Consider the following 17,568-nt stretch of genomic DNA (forward strand, 5'->3'; position numbering starts at 1 on the left):
GATAGCAGAGGGTTATCACAGCTCCTGGTGATAGCAGAGGGTTATCACAGCTCCTTCTGGTGATAGCAGAGGGTTATCACAGCTCCTTCAGGTGATAGCAGAGGGTTATCACAGCTTCTTCTGGTGATAGCAGAGAGTTATCACAGCTTCTTCTGTTGATAGCAGAGGGTTATCACAGCTCCTTCTGGTGATAGCAGAGAGTTATCACAGCTCCTTCTGGTGATAGCAGAGAGTTATCACAGCTCCTTCTGGTGATAGCAGAGCAGAGGGTTATCACAGCTCCTTCTGGTGATAGCAGAGAGTTATCACAGCTCCTTCTGGTGATAGCAGAGCAGAGGGTTATCACAGCTCCTTCTGGTGATAGCAGAGGGTTATCACTGTTCATTCAGGTGATAGCAGAGCAGAGGGTTATCACAGCTCCTTCTGGTGATAGCAGAGTTATCACAGCTCCTTCTGGTGATAGCAGAGTTATCACAGCTTCTTCTGGTGATAGCAGGGGGTTATCACAGCTCCTTCTGGTGATAGCAGAGGGTTATCACAGCTCCTTCTGGTGATAGCAGAGGGTTATCACTGTTCATTCAGGTGATAGCAGAGCAGAGGGTTATCACAGCTCCTTCTGTTGATAGCAGAGGGTTATCACTGCTCCTTCACGTGATATCATCATCGCGTCGTCCACAGACGGGCCTCCCGTCTTTGTCTCCAGTTTTCCTGGTCCTCCACACACCTGCCGATCTCATCGGTGGTCTCCACTCCCGGATCCATCTTAATTATGTCCGTGGATGTTTTGGTGATAGCAGAGGGTTATCACTGCTCCTTCACGTGATAGAAGAGCAGAGGGTTATCACTGCTCCTGTGACGGACTTCATTTCGCTCTGCGTTGTGATTTTCTGTGTCTTGTTCTTTGACCCGTGCTAAGGGAATGTCCAGGGCGGGTTGTGCTAACAACTATGCCAAGAGTGAAATCCCGCTCGGCAGGGTCGTTAGCACATCCCTTATAATAGAGACAGATGGAGAAAGAGAGAGAGAGAGACATGACAGGGACAGAGAGAGAAAGAGGAAGAGAGAGATGAGGTTGATAAAGTTTCACAACACGACGACTGCTCTAGCCTCCTTGTTACACTCCTTCAAGTCATTGCAGACAGTGAACACTCTCCTTCTGGTCTTAGCAGAGGGTTATCACTGCTCCTTCAGCCTCCCTCCTCTCCACCGATGTCCTCCGCCTCCCTCCATCGCTTGCGAGTTCCCGTCACTTCCTCCCGGGGCCACGCGAGACCTCAGCCAAGCCCGCCGTTCCCATCCGTGCTCAGTGCGGCGCTCTGGGAGATCAGCCAGTCCCAGCGGTGTGCAGGAGTGGACAGATACTGATCATCCTGCCTGCGCGTTGCTGTAACTGTCAGCCTTTCTGTGTAAAATGATTGTACTGGTTGTGAAGACTGTGGATATTGTACATTATGGAACAAAAGATTCTGTTTGTGTTTGACACACAGAGCGAGAGAGAGAGAGAGGCCTTGACTTCCAGGAGTTAGTTACATAGTGTACATAGAGAAAGTCTGTGTATGTGTGAGGAGGAGTTTAGTTTTGTATCTGCAGAGCTGTCTAGAAGTATTGTATAGACCGAGTTCCTCAGGCAGTAGAAGAGAGTGGGAGAACATCTTTTATTGAGGCTGTGTCTGAGGTGTTTCTGCAAGGTCTTTGGGGACGCCGCTGCCTCTCACAAACACAAGAGAGAGCCTGCTCTCTGTTTCTGACTGGCTTTCAGTGTGGCTGAGAACTGCCTTTGATGTGGTCTCTGCTGTCTCCAACATGCTTGGCGTCTTTGAATAATAGATTACTATCGCGGAGTTGTATTCTACATGGTACCATGTATGTGAAGTTAAAGGTACATATTTCCTGTTTGATCCCCATGTCTGGGGCTCACACACATGATCTGTGTTACAGAACACATAATGAAGCCATGATGAGTATCTTTAACATGTCATGTCCTGTTACGATGTTACAGTACGTCATGTCTGGTTACAGTGTTACAGTACGTCATGTCTGGTTACAGTGTTACAGTACGTCATGTCTGGTTACAGTGTTACAGTATGTCATGTCTGGTTATAGTGTTACGGTATATCATGGTCTGGTTAGAGTGTTAACCTATGTCATGGTGTGGTTAGAATGTGACAGTTTGTCATGTGCCTTAATCTCATGTTTGCTTGCCATTAGGTGTGACAGGCAGCGAGGTCAGAGGTCATGTGATATCTTGTATGATCAAGTGTTACTAGAGGTAAATGGTAAATGGACTGCACTTACAGTATATAGCGCTTTTCCACCTTAGCGGCACTCAAAGCGCTTTACAATGGCCTCTCATTCACCCATTCACACACACATTCACACACCAATGGCGGTAGCTGCCATGCAAGGTGCTAACCTGCTCATTGGGAGCAATTTGGGGTTAGGTGTCTTGCTCAAGGACACTTCAACATGTGGACAGTCGGAGCCGGGATTCGAACCACTGACCCTTCGATCATTGAACGACCCGCTCTACCAACTGAGCTACAGCCGCCCCATCGAGGTCATGTTGTCTCCCTGACAGCAAGGGACCTGTCTGTATTTGTTGTGTTCTACGTACCTTGTTCTACTCTACTCTGAGGCCAGACTGCCTCCGGTCCTCACCACGGTCATCTGTGTGTTTCCAGGGAGTGGAGGAGGAGTGGACCCGACCAGGCCGGCTGCCTCTCCGCTGCGGCGTCACCAGACCACGGTTCCCGTGCTGCTGGGAGACGGACGGGAACGCTGGCCGCTCAGCCGGACCCTGCCCAGGGTAAATATCCTCAACAGAGCCGCTTTGCCAGCGGGCCCAGTTAATATAGCGCTCAGAGGACCCGCTAATCTGCTGTCGAGAGCTCAGCCGAGAACAGATGCGTGCCTCCGTGCTCTCTCCCCTCTGCCGTTCCAGCCGAGAGATCTGGGTAATCCCCCTCCCCAGCTCGGCTTATCCCCCTGCCGCTCCCCGTGGTGGCGTCTCTGTCATGGCTGTTTCGAATGCCCCCCCTGTTGTTTGTGTAGTGTGAAATTATTCCTTAAACTGTGGGAATTGTGAAATGACTCCCTGAACTCGGCAGGCTTTCCTACCCTACGAGTCGGCAGTGCGTGAAACCAACATTTTCAAATGATTTGGGAGAGATTGAAGAAACCCAGGTTCATTTCATCCCAGATCAGTTTTTCATTCGGTGTTTGCGTGGAAGAATGCAGCAGCGATGGGCGCAGCTGCAGGCTAGATTTATCCTTCTTCTCCCGCCTCTTCTACCCACATGTGCGCTAGGCTTATGCGGGAGCCTTCGCTTTGACCAAGGTCAGCCAAAATGACCATGAATTATCACAAGTCACAAAGTCTCTGGCTACGAAACTCTTGCCTGCACAGCCAGGAGAGCTGACCAGACAGAGAGGGGTGAGCCGGTGTTGAGCTCGCCTTGAGTATTGAAACCTGCCCTGACTTACCTCGATTTATCCCTCCCCGAACACTGGCTTGGATTCGTTTTTGCTGGCGTGAGGAAATCCTACTCCTGGGTACTCCTATCATGACAGACTCTCAATTACCGCACAGCCCTCCTAGAAGAGGGAAACAGGACTCACGGAGCGTGCTCCAAACTCTGCTGGACGGCAGAGAGACTGTAGCTGGACCGATACAGGATGAGGGATAGCGCCAGTAAAACAACAGACTGTCCCAGACGACCCGTAGCGCTGGAGCTGGAAACATCATCACAACAGAATAGTACTCCGAGGAAAGAGGAGATGGTTTTGCTGTACTGTACAGTATTTCCATCCAATAAGACATTCAGGCAAGTTTTATGAACAATAGATAGTCAATCCAAAATGGCGTCAGAAGCTCAGTAATAGCTGATGCAGTGTTCTGTGTTTTATTGGATTTTAGGGGTAAGCTATTAGTGGTATAGATTTGCTCTAACAGTTCTTCATAAGGCTACTGGTCTGATCTAATCAGGTGTCCCTTCTTTGGCTTGTTTGCTGTTCCTCTAAAAGTTGAGAGAGAATTCTTCCTGTTGTGCAGAGTCAGGGCGAACTGCTGTGGGTTGACCCATCGTCCTGCTAGTCCATCTAGTCTGTACACACACACACACAACACACACACACGCGCACGCACACACGCACACACACACACACACACACACACACACACACACACACACACACACACACACAGACGAACAGTGTGTGGCTGCTGGAAGAGAGCCAGCCCTGACCTGAGCAGAACCCGTCTGGCCTGAGCACAGTGTCATCTGTCCTGCTGTTATCTGACAGGAACAAAGTCCATTACTCCTTTCTGTCCATCCATTATTTATATGGGCCTGTCTGTCTTTCTGTCAGTTCATAAAGCTACTGTTTGCCTGACGCTCGGTCTGTCTGTATTTCTGTCTGTCTTTGTCTGTTTATAAAGTTACTGTGGGCCTGCCTGTCTCTAGTGTATGTCTGTATGGCTAGGTCTGTCTGTCTGACTGACTGACTGACTGACTGACTGACTGACTGACTGACTGACTGACTGACTGACTGAATGACTGACTGACTGACTGCTTGTCTAGACCTTTCCTTTCTGTGAAACATGGACACAAATTCAAACAATGTTTTCCATATTTTCAGGAGCTTTTTATCAGCTTTCTCCTCTGTCACCTTGGAGCTATGTATGTGTGTGTTTGTGTGCGTTTGTCTGTGTGTGTGTGTGTGTGTGTGTGTGTGTGTTTGTGTGTGTGTCCGTGTGTGCGTGCGCGCGTGTGTGAGCGCACTTCTCACACATTTTGTGATAACATTTGTGACAACATTGTCGAGAGTTCCCCTGTTTCCCTTGAGCCTTTGCCACTCCGTCTCAGAGGTGGAGAGAAGGCAGAGAGTCTGAGGAAACGAGCACCTGTCAGCACTAAAAAAAATCATCCAATCATCACAAACACTGCTCCGTGGTGGACAGCGGTGGTCAGGGAAGCCGTCCGACTGAAGAAGGAGGCCTTCCGGGATATGTTAGCCCGGGGGACTCCAGAAGCAGTTGCAGGGTATCGACTGGCCCGGAGGGCTGCAGCTTTGGCCGTGACCAAGGCAAAGCAGTGGGTGTGGGAGGAGTTCGGAGAAACCATGGAGAAGGACTTTCAGTCGGCACCAAAGTGTTTCTGGAAGACCATCAGACACCTCAGGAAGGGAAAGTGGGGGACCATCCAAGCTGTATACAGCAAGGAAGGGACACTGCTGACCTCAAGTGAGGAAGTTTTTGAGCGTTGGAAGGAGCACTTTGAGGAACTCCTGAACCCGACTAATCCACCCTCTATGATCGAGGCAGAGCCGGAAGATGATGGGGGGTCATCGTCAGTTTCCCTGGAGGAGGTCACTGAGGTAGTCAAACAACTCCACAGTGGCAAAGCCCGAGGGACTGATGAGATCCTCCCAGAAATACTGAAGGCGCTGGGTGCTGAGGGGCTGTCTTGGTTGACACGCCAAAGGAGTGGCAGACTGGGGTGATGGTACAATTATTCAAAAAAGGGGACCAGAGGGTGTGTGCCAATTATAGAGGCATCACATTACTCAGCCTCCCAGAGAAAGTGTACTCCAAGGTGCTGGAAAGGAGGGTCCGGCCAATAGTCGAACCTCGGATCGAAGAGGAACAATGCGGATTTCGTCCTGGTCGTGGAACCACCGACCAGCTCTTCACTCTCGCAAGGATCTTGGAGGGGGCTTGGGAGATTGTGGATTTGGAGAAGGCTTACGACCGGGTCCCTTCAGAGGTCCTGTGGGGGGTTATGTGGGAGTATGGGGTGAGGGGGTCCCTACTTAGAGCCATCCAATCCCTGTACACCCAGAGCGAGAGCTGTGTCCGTGTCCTCGGTAGTAAGTCGTCTTCCTTTCCGGTGGGGGTTGGCCTCCGCCAGGGCTGCGCTTTGTCACCAATCCTGTTTGTGATTTTCATGGACAGGATATCGAGGCGTAGTCGTGCGGAGGTGGGTTTGCAGTTTGGTGAGCTGGGGATCGCGTCGCTGCTATTTGCAGATGATTTGGTCCTGATGGCATCATCTGCCTGCGACCTCCAGCACTCTCTGGATAGGTTCGCAACTGAGTGTGAAGCGGCTGGGATGAGAATCAGCACTTCTTAATCTGAGGCCATGGTTCTCAGCAGGAAACCGGTGGTTTGTCCGCTCACAGTAGGAAATGAGTCCTTACTCCAAGTGAAGGAGTTCAAGTATCTGGGGGTCTTGTTCACGAGTGAGGGAACCATGGAGAGGGAGTTTGGCCGGAGAATCGGAGCAGCTGGTGCGGTTCTGCAGTCGCTTTACCGCACTGTTGTGACGAATAAGAGCTGAGCCAAAAGGCAAAGCTCTCGATCTACCGGCCTATCTTCGTCCCGACCCTCACCTATGGTCACGAAGGATGGGTCATGACCGAAAGAATGAGATCCCTTATACAAGCGGCCGAAATGAGTTTTCACTGGAGGGTGGCTGGGGTCTCCCTGAGAGATCAGGTGAGAAGTTCAGTCATCCTGGAGAGACTCGGAGTAGAGCCGCTGCTCCTTTGCGTCGAAAGGAGCCAGTTGAGGTGGTTCGGGCATCTAGTGAGGATGCCTCCTGGGTGCCTCCCTAGGGAGGTGTTCCAGGCGTGTCCGGCTGGGAGGAGGCCGCGGGCAAGACCCAGGACTAGGTGGCAGGACTACATCTCCGCACTGGCCTGGGAGTGGCTAAAGATTTCCCAGGCAGAGCTGGTTGATGCTGCTAGGGAAAGGGATGTCTGGGGCCCCCTGCTGGAACTGCTGCCTCCGCGACCCGACCCCGGATAAGCGGATGAAGATGGATGAATTATGCTGACCATTGATTTTGGTTGCCATGATCTCAAGGGTGATTGTGACTGTGAAATGTCTGATATTTTGAGGCAGAGGTGAGAGTGAGAGTCAAGCCTTCGCTCACAGTAGGTCTTTACTTTACATGCAGCATAGGAAGCTACACTTCCTTTCTCCTCTCTCGGGCAGCGCAGCACACACACTGTATATAACAGTGTCAGAGGCTGGAACATAGAGGACCTGCACACCTACTCTATACACATGCCTGTAGCCACATTTGCACAAGCTCTGTGTCCACAGTCTATTTTCAACCTTCAAGTCTCATTTTACGAACACAGCAGAACTCAGAATCACCCAATAATATTTCTGCTACAGTATATTGAATGCTCAGTCGTGATCTCTTTCCATATGAAGTTATGAAACACCAGGCCAAGGTGGCCCGTAAATGAGTGTGGCGAGTTTGAGCCTCAGGAAGGTTCTCAACTAAAGCTGTGAGCTTGCGTCTACCGCCAACGTCATCGACCCGGAAACTGGAAGCCTTCTTCCTGCTCCCCTATAGCCAGCATGCCCTCCTCCCTGTCCTGCCGGTGTGTGTGTGTGTGTGTGTGTGTGTGTGTGTGACTGCCGGCCTGGCTGTGACCCGGGTCCGTGCCTGTGCCCTCACCCGACCTGTGCTGTTTCTGTTCCAGAGTCACCCCGCGTCTCTGAGGCTGCTGATCCAGGCGGAAGGCCAGCAGCTGGTCCTGGTACTGGAGAAGAACGAGTAAGTCCTCTCACGCATCACTTCCTCCATGCCCGCATCACATCCTGCAAAAGACACAGAGGCACAGAGATGGGCGTATGCCGGGGTCAGAAAGGGGTTCCTACAGCACTGTAGGAGATTTGATTTGGAGCAATAGACTAATGGAAAAGGAAGAACCCTCCCTCCCTCCCCCTCCCTGAACGAAGGACTGTCTGAGCTCTTTTATTGTTGCACGTCTCTGAGGAGGTGAAAGATGAGAGCAGATAAAGAGCGTCCTGGAGTGGACTTTCTTCCTCCTCTGCCATCCCTCAGTCTCTCCTCTCTCATCACCTCGCTTCACTCCAGACGGTGGAAAATAATGCGGTGACACCGGACCTTCCTGTGGATGATTTGTGTATTTTGTGAGATTTACCACGTATACGCTGTACTCTACATGCGGTTTGCATATACAAGCTGAGCCCTGCCAGAGACTCTGGGCCAGGTTCATGTCTGTGCCAGACACAATCTCACAAGTATAGAATAGCCTGTTCAGACTCCAGACAGGGCTATGAAAGCGTTACCTAAACTGGACGCTGTGTAGAGACATCATCTGTCCCCCATGGTTCAGGACAGACAGGAGTCTGGTCAGTAAGATTTCTACCAGACAGAGCCCTTTACTGGGTATACTGGGACCAGCAGGGATCAGACACCAGAGATCCACACACCTCACTCTTCTCGGGTTCCAGATTGAACCGCCCACAACAGAGCTAATGTTCCTCACTGCTATCACTCCCCATACCTGGTGTGTCATCTGCCCCTTGTCCCTCACAACCCCCCCCCCCTCCCCCCAACACACACACACACACACGGCATGAATAGCCCTCGTCTCACGCTCCACTCTCTGTGTTACTCTCTGTGCTCCGTCCAAGAGGAAGTTGCGGTGCTCGGCTTCCCCTGCCGCCCACCTCCAGCGGTGACCCAGGGCAGGGCTGTGGCAGATCCATCAGCCGGGCCCCGCCGTCCCTTCCGCTGACCCCCCCCCTCCCCCCCGGTCCGACTCCAGATGCGTCCGCCGATATCTGCCCCCGCGTCACTCGACCGCACCGCAGGTGGCCGAAGAACCCTCCGTGCGGAGGTCAGCAGCGGCCGCGGCGTTCCTCCGGGCTCATCGCCCGGGGGCCGTGCCCGCGGAGGGGAGGCGGAGGCGCCGACCTCGCCTCTGGCGACCCCGTGGGGGTCGCGGCCCCCTCAATTCGTCCGTCCGTTCAGACGAGAGTAGCAGCTTCGGTGGAAAGTCTCCCTGGAAAGAGGAACGGGACTTGGCTGGGTGTCTGGAAAGGACCTCCGTGTAGTTGCATCTCTGCATTTGTGTGAACGCACACCGCATATGCGCTTTGCACCGTTCGGTTCAAGTTCAAGTTCAAGCGGTGTCCAACGGGTCAGCATGTTGAGGTCAGCAGGATTCAGTCTGATGGAGGATTTACAGAATGATCTCTCTCCACCAACCCAGTTTGGTTAACTTGCTCTAAGTAGGAGAGGAGTTGCTAAATTGTGTTTGGGGGGTCTAAGTGTCCATTAAGTGGAGGCAGTCTGCGCTGAGTTATGGGAGGTTTACTCTAAGTGGTTCTCTTTTACTGAAATCCGCTGAGTCCATAAGGTTTACTAATTTGGCCTCGTTCCAGAGAACACCTGGTCGGCTGCCAATATGAAATGATGTAGGGCTAGCTAACATAAACAGACAACCAGATCTAATTAATAAAGCAATATGTTTGCTAGCAGCCCCCTGGCTCTGGAACAGTTAGTCTGTCCTGAAGCACAGAGACTCACAAGGCCTGGGGAGAACACTACAAGCATGGTGTGTGTGCGTGTGTGTGTGTGTGTGTGTGTGTGTGTGTGTGTGTGTGTGTGTATGTGCGCGCACGCGTGTGTGTGTGTGTGCGCCCATGTACTGACTCCCCCCTACTTTCAGACTCTCAACAGTATAACAGCACAGGGGCCCAGTTCAGGTTGTTCTTCCTGTGTTCCCCTCGTAAAATATTTGACCCCAGACAGGTCTGTTTGGAGCTGGACCTGTGTTCTGTGGATCGGTTCTGATTCTGGCTCGCCTGAGCAGCAGCAGAGATGGAGGCTGAAACGTCTGGCCTCCTTCCTGGATCCTAGCTCTCATTTCTCATTTATTCCCAATTCCGTGTTTAGCTAAAGCTAAATGTCAGTGTGTGTGTGTGTGTGTGTGTGTGTGTGTGCGCGCATGCCAGCGGAGCTGTTTTTATTTACGCCGTCTGATCCGGGTGTCTCTGCTAACACTCCGTGTCATTGTTTGCGATTTTTCCACGACCGTCTGCTCCTCGGCGGCTGATTTCACGCACAGAAATGCTTCTGATCGTTCTGGAAAAACAAATGGAAAAAGCACCAGCAGCTCCACACGTACTCCCACCGACGCGCCGACGCCCACGTTAGAGGGGCACGGTTTGGGCCGGAGTGCCGTAGAAGCATGGCTGCAGGGGAGAGAGGCGCGGTGAGCGTCGAGGAGAGGGTTACAGGCCGATCTGCAGTCATGGAGGTGTTCCGCACGCCGCCTTCCCAGCAGCGCCGAGGCGCTTCAACGTGCTCAACCCGCTTTAATCCCTCAGTCTCTGATCCCCATGCCGTGCTCACAGATATTATTCCTCTCTGCCCGTCAGCTGCAGTCCTGAGAACGTAACGTTACACTCGGGGTAAAAGGAAAGTCTTTCCTTGTCATGTTTTTTAAATAAGAACATAGGAATGTCAGTGTGACATGTAATGTTGGAGGCTTGACGTGTTACATGTGCGACCGGTCAGAAGTGTGTGTGCGTGCGTGTGTGTGTGTGTGTGTGTGTGTGTGCGTGTGCGTGTGCGTGTGTGAGAGAGAGCTCTGTTTTTGTAGCCATTATAGTGTTCAACTGTCTGTAAAAGTATATGATATATTATTTAATATATAATTTAATATTTAAGTAAATAATTTAAATGTAAAATATGTGTGTGTGTGTGTGTGTGTGCGTGTGTATGTGTGTGCGTGTTATACTGTCATTTTCAGGTTGTCATTGTGAATCATTTCATTGCGAGTGATTCCATTTTCAGAGAATTTTGATTAGCTGATTAGTTGTGCTTTTTCTTGAACATCATTATTGGGTTACATATTGTGATTCAGTGGATGTGTTGACAGGTTACCCATAGTGCTTTGCACAGTGCTTCCCAGTGATGACATTTCCTTTGATTATTTATCTCAGGAAGAGCCAGAGGAAAAGGCTGTTCAGAAATGCAAGGCTGCCGTTTTACAACATCATTACCTCCTGTCACAGACAATCCCCATAGCAACATCCTCCTCAGCCGCCTTCTGGGTGTTTGAGAGTCGTGACTCCGCCCACTCCGTACCGTGCACATTATTAACCACAACACTCATTCACAGAGAGAGAGAGAGAGAGAGAGAGAGAGAGACCTCATTCCCTATTTAATTGGCTCTGTCAAGTATCCAGTGCGTCAAACTCTGAGAGTGTAATCCTGTTTCTCAGTGATGCTGGTCCTGTTAAGAACAATGACATTGTGGTCTAGGTGTAAACAGAATATAATGATGGCTTCCTAGGCAGACGAAACCAACGCTCCGGCCACGCGCTGACCCCTCTGAGGTCCTCCTGAACCAGCTGACCAGGATGTGTGGAGACTGGGCCGCATGCAGGGCAGGGCTGCAGCTTGACCTCCACCCTGTCCACGTCTGTTCCCTCACCACCTCTGTCTCTGTCTCTCTCTCTCTTTTTATCTCTCCATCTCTCTCCCCTTCTCTCTCTTCGCCGCCCATGTTAAGCAATGTGACCGTTTGCGCCGGCCGCGACGCCGCCGTGACAGAATTGGCGTCCGGTCTAGTTTTTTTTCCCCGACGAGCCGCGGGCGAATGTGCGTGAATAAAGCGGCGAGGCGCAGGTTCGCTCGGTGACCGGCGCGGAGAAACGCACTTCCTGTGTGAACAGCCAGGCTCCCGCTCGCGTGAGTTTTGACGCTTTGTGTCGCCTGCGCCCGGCGCCGGGAGGGGGGGGGGGGGAGTGTGTTGTGTGCGTATGAGAGAGAACAGCCTGACTCTGAGGACCTGCCCACCCCCCCCCCCCCCCCCCCACCCTCTCTCTGCAGATGACCTGTGTCTCCTTATTGCATCCACTGCTAGGGGGCTTTGGCCTGTCTCTTGCTTCTGGTGCCGAGGCTGAAAGCTTCGCCTGGCCTTGCCAGGTTAAATACCACAAACTCCTGTTGAGTTTGGCTTCGGACGCCCGCGGACGTGCTGGCCCGTCAGGGTTTGTGAATTTGGGGCGTGAATGTGAATTTGGGGACGAACGCGTGCGGTTATTACACACGCCGATGAAACGTGAGTCTCGTCCCTCCGGACCAAGCAAGGCGAAATCACGCTGAGCCGTTAGGCTGCGTACACAGCTGAGAGGAGATGCAGCAGGAGGGGATACCGAGCTGGGGAGACCGAGCCGGGGAGACCGAGCTCCTGGCAGTGGATTGAGCCCCTCTGTGAGAGTAGTCTGTACAGGAGGGGTCAGTAACCCCCCCCCCCATCCCACTAAGAGCAATGATATTTTCCATTACTGGAATAAAATGATTGGATTTTTTTCTCTTTCCAGTGTGCAAAAGCTTTAATTATTCTTTAGGAAAGTAATTATAGAACTGTTCTTCTAGTCGTCTTTAAATGGGGGATCAGAGAGGAGGTCTGATAGCCTGAGAGTGACCTTGGGTAGAGGAGGCTGCTCCCGATGACAGACAGATGGGGAGAGATGAGGTACCGTAATGAGGTCTCTCTTCCCCCTCCCTTTGTCTCTGTCCCTCTCTACCCCCTCTCTGGCTCTTTTCCCTCTCTCTCTGTCTCGTTCTCTGTTTCTAGGTACTGCAGGTATCTATGTCCCTCACTCTCTGTCTCTATCCCTCTCTCTCTCTCTCTCTCTCTCTCTCTCTCTCTCTCTCTCTCAAACGCATGTTAAGTGTTGACTGTGTCGAGCGTTGTGAGCCAAACCTCTTGAGTTTTAAACTGTGGATTTGGTCCATGGCCCCCACCTGCTGCTCCTGTCTACAGAGGGTATGACATCACCCTGGCTGTTCCTGTGGGTCTATTCTGGACGGCAGACATGGCGGGGATGTTCCCAGACCACTTAGCAAAATGTGTTTGTGTCGTGTGTTGTTTCTTGTTGTGCTTCAAAACATCAAAACAACAAAAAAGCAAACGTAACAAGGCAAGACTGCTTTTAACCTTAGAGAATACGGGCGACCTGTCAAGGGTGTTAGCTAGTGGAACGGTCCTGCAAGCATCAGCACTTCCCTGCTGCCTTCTTTTCCCCACCACATTACGGAGAGTAAGTGCTTTCAAACGAGACGGCGGAGGTGATGCATGCGCCGCCACCGTCCAACGGTTTCCCAGGCCGAGATTCTGCTCCGTTAGATACGCGCCCTGATAGATACGCCGTCGGAGAAATCAACTAGAGCCGTATGGGTGGCGGGAGCGGGAAAATATGCTAAGTTATGTAGAGGCTGTGCGTTTTCCATCCTGCAGATTGTGGATATTAATGGTGGATAATGTTCCCCTATTCATCTGGGGCGAGAGGGGAGTCTTTCCTTTCCTGCACCCCGCAAATCTCCCCCGGATGATAAAACACAATGCGTGGACATTATAAGCACATTCGTCATGAAGACAATGTCGACATTACAATGTTCTATTTCCCAGCCCGGCCTATATATCGTGTTCCCCTGCACGGATCAGTCCGGAGTCCGCCGTCGGATTAGAGCCACATTTCACCGGAGCGCGCCAACCTCCCGGTCCCCGAAGCCATCAATATCACAGCGCCAACTAAAGTAAACTGTCATAAAGAAGTAGAGCAGGTTTAGGTCTGGGAGTCGGTCTCCTCCGGTCTGGGGAGCGGTGGGTTATAGCTGCCAGACTGTCTTCCTGCTGATCTCCCACAGTATGGATGGGCCTGTCCTTTCGCTCACTCAGCGATCAGACCATCCAGGTGACGTGAAGATCGGGGGGATTACATGCTTAGTTCAGGGCGTGACGGTGTCGGATCATGCGCCTATATCCGTCCCCCCATTTTCTCTCTGTAAAGCGCAGTGTCGCCTCTGTGTATGAAATGACTTAATTCGATTTGATTTGATAAGCATCTAGTGTAGCCATCTCCTGTACATTCCCCTCACCCTACACACACACCCTACACACACACAAACACACACACACACACACACACACAGCGTACACACGTCACACACAGGAAGTGTTCCTTTATCCAGCCAGATGTGCGTAAGTAAACAGAGCAGGAGAGGAAGTGTGTCCCGGCGCAGACAGGAGGGCTTTCCTGCGTGCAGAGCCGACAGCACAGTTACCGGCAGCGCTGCACAAACACACCGGGAAGAGACGGACGGGAACTTTGACCAGGAAACAGATAAGGAGACCGCAGCGGATCCGTTTAAGTGACAGTTCGGAGATAAAGGGCTAAACAAGAGAAGGGTGTTGCTGTGTTTAAACGGGCAGAGGGAGGCCTCGGCTGAAGAGGGGAAGACATCCAGATGCTCTCTCCGTTATAAAGGCTTAATGACAACTGGCAGTTTTGTTTTTCACGACAGAAATGCCAGCCGCCCCCCCTCGTTCAGACTACGATTTATACCTCGCGTCCGGGGAACATGCTGACCTTTCACGTTTCGACCTCTGGGGCTCACTTAACCTTTGACCTTTGATATTTTAGCAACCCCCCGCCGGTAGTTCCTGTGTGGGGCCAGGGTGCGTTCTGTTCCCTCCGCTGCCTGGACGCGGTGGCGGAGTCGTACTGATGAGTTTCAGATCAGTTCTGTTTGTCCTGATCCGTAGTCAGTCCTTCATTGTCCACCCCAGTCCTCTGATCCGAGGTCAGTCCTTCATTGTCCACCCCAGTCCTCTGATCCATAGTCAGTCCTTCATTGTCCACCCCAGTCCTCTGATCCGTAGTCAGTCCTTCATTGTCCACCCCAGTCCTCTGATCTGTAGTCAGTCCTTCATTGTCCACCCCAGTCCCCCCCCTGCCGGCTGACTGCACTGACAGAGGACAGACTGTCACCCACACCCTTTGTTTAAGTGATACATCACTGTGGAGTGACAGACACAACCTCCACCATGTTGCCAAGGTAATGGGGGGTGAAATGACAGATTCGACGCCATTATCGTACCGGAGGATCAGTTGTGTGCGTCCCTGGAAATAACAAGAGATGAACCTAATGAAGTGAGAGGTTTTTAAGAGCAGAGGCAGGGTGCTTTGTGGGATAGGTACGGGAGGAGCGGTGCTCGGGGGTCACAGGGGCAGCGCAGGAAGTATTATTTTTATGAGTTGTGCTAAAGCAGCAGATCATTGCTTCCTCATGCTGATCCGGTACACCTCCCACTCTCTGCACTCTCTCAACTCCCAATACAGCTCAACTCTCTCAACAACCAAAACACATCTCACTCTAAATTCAATCAGACACAGAAAGAGGGAAAGTAAGAAAGGCAGGGCACAAGGGAGAGAACATCTTGAACACCACAGTGTGTCTATTCAGCCCTTAATTGTGTATTTTCCCTGCAGACAAAATGAGTCCGTCTCAACAATGAGACCGCCACAGGAAGCTCCGATTAATTGGAGAGGGACTAACCCTCTGACAGTAACATTTATGCATTTATGTACTATTTTCAAAATGAATAATAAATGACCTCCCTCCTCAAAGAGCCCTAGTCCCTCATTAGTTCTGGTGGAAGAGCCGGGGGTGAATGTGGAGGAGGCCAGAGCTCATGAGTGGGCAGCACAAGCATCTGGTTCCACCACTATCTCACAGTTTCTGCGCCTCATTCCTACATGGTTGATACTGTAGTTACTGTCCAATGTGATCAAAGTCATTCTAGTCAGGGGCGTCATGCAACCCAAAAAAACGAGGGGGCATGATATAGCGAAGCACGCGCATGAAATGTTAGTGTTTTTTTGTGCATTTTTGCAGTTTAAAATCAGGACACAGCACACTACCAGTTGCCACTCAAGCGGTGTGAAATTAAACTTACCGGTAGCGTTCTTTCAAGGACTTTCAAAATAAACGTAAGGGATCCTTTGGAAACCTATGGAACGACCCGTGATACCCTGGCCTCGACTGCCTGTTATTACAGCTCTTTACAACACTGAACCATGTTTATAAAGTTATGGACGGTGTATCTAGAGCTAGTCTATTGTAGCATCTAACTATGTGCGAGCTGATGATATTCACTTCGCTCGTTGGAATGCAGGTTTGTTTACCTTGATACCTAGCTAGTCACAATGCTACGCGTTTGGAGTGATGCGTGTAATCCCTACGCCTGGTTCTAAAAAAAATAGTTCAGAGTATTTCTGCTTAGAAAACGAAAATGGTAATGTTAATTGAAAGTTGTTATCACTCAACGTGGTAAATACACACATTAAAAACTCTAAACAGAATGGTTTTGGAGTTGTATTGGGGGGTTATTTCGTGACATTTGGAAAGTAGGCTAATCGGCCTAACCTGGTACCAGTGAATGCCGCTAAGCTAGGCTAATCGGTCCTGGTCTCGCCACTCCATACTGCACGCACAGAGTTGAGAATGCTTCATACTGCTTGTCTAACCCCAGGGAAGATGGAGAACAAGCATATTTCCCAAAATGTTGGCCATGTCCTTTAACTTGCATTTGATGTTCTTTCCTATTTTAAAGTTAAATGGGTTAAAATGAAGTTAAAGTAAATATATCAACGTCACATATATTATGGCTGCCTATTATTGTTATGCTCATTCTAGCATTATAAATCATTTAAGATAACCATTACAGATTCCCACACTCACACATCAGAAGACAGACCAGGATAAGCTGTAAAATACATTTTATGGCATTTTCATTCCGAATTTGGCTGCATAAGTGCAAATAAACTGTAAGATATGGATCCCAATAAACTTGTAAAAGTGTAAGCATCTGTGAATAATGGAGACTGATTATCTTTAATGAACATGGTTTTTAGTGGCCTGATATCAGACAGAATTGTCAACTCATAACACTCCATTGAGATTTTCAAGAATCAGTCAACGCGTATTCAAAGGTCTGAAACCAGACTAGGTTTTTAGATGAATGAACACACTTTATTATCTTCTTACAGTTTATTATCTTCTAAATTGTTTTTAGTCCCTGCTTCTTGGTATGTTGCCTGCAGGCTTTTGGGGGTTAGTAAATTATTGTAATTGAAATATACGATATGTGTGAGAGAAATAAAGAACAAACTGTACACTCTTTTGTAGCCGATCCAGAACATGATTGTTTCGTTTCTAAAGAGAGGCCCTCAGTGTAGGCCCTACTTCATAGACTAGGCATGTAGAGGGATCACTATTGAATGAGGGACTTTTCTCTGTCTGTCAATTGGCCAACTGTTACCTTTAAAGGATCACAGGGAGTATGAGATCATGTTCTTTGTACAGTAACAGGGGAAAATATGTTCAGTGAGGGAATTGTTTTATGGTGTTACATATTCCGGACATGTAGGCCAACAGCAATGAAACGGCTCGTTCTTTTAAAGCTAGACTATACCTCAGGGTCTGGCAGTCTCAGTGGTCATGAGGGTCCAGGTGATCTCCTGTTCAACCACAGCCTGTTAGTGCCAGGTGATAAAGGTCTACTGTAAGTGATATTCATCATGCCAGAACTGTGTCTGTTATAAGCATCAAACCAACAACGTTTTAACGTAGCACTGTACTCCAGTGGCCTTCACCTGCAGTCCTCATGCTCTGCTGAGGGCCTGTTTGCCTGTGCTTCTGTTGACAATGTCAAGTAAATTGGGAGTAAATGCAAAATGCACAGAAGAAAAATATGCAGAGAGAGAGAAAGAGAGAGCTACTTCAGATACAGAGAGAGACCTTTGTTGAGAGAGTCGTTATGCTGTATAGAGAAACATTAACTGCAGTTAACTGCCATACGGGTTTTGCTGTATAGAGAGACTGAAAGAGAGAGAGAGAGCAGAGAGGAGATGAGGAGTACGTCTGTAGGTACAGTAAG

At 50.2% G+C, this 17,568-nt stretch overlaps 1 protein-coding gene across 1 annotated transcript in view; it reads left to right on the top strand.

Moving 5' to 3' along the window:
• Positions 1–1,209: 1,209 nt before the first annotated feature.
• Positions 1,210–17,568, top strand: part of LOC311325935 (disintegrin and metalloproteinase domain-containing protein 12-like) — a gene marked incomplete at both ends in the record, with an annotated part of 69,065 nt that continues 52,706 nt past the window's right edge. Inside the window, 5 exons of the mRNA XM_084458752.1 lie at positions 1,210–1,340; positions 2,209–2,269; positions 2,682–2,806; positions 2,942–2,954; positions 7,498–7,571. Coding sequence (XP_084314878.1) covers positions 1,210–1,340; positions 2,209–2,269; positions 2,682–2,806; positions 2,942–2,954; positions 7,498–7,571 — 404 coding nt within the window. The remainder of the gene's footprint in view (positions 1,341–2,208; positions 2,270–2,681; positions 2,807–2,941; positions 2,955–7,497; positions 7,572–17,568) is intronic.

Source organism: Borostomias antarcticus (genome assembly GCF_949987555.1).
Source record: "Borostomias antarcticus genome assembly, chromosome: 25".
In the NCBI taxonomy this organism is placed as follows: Eukaryota; Metazoa; Chordata; class Actinopteri; order Stomiiformes; family Stomiidae; genus Borostomias; species Borostomias antarcticus.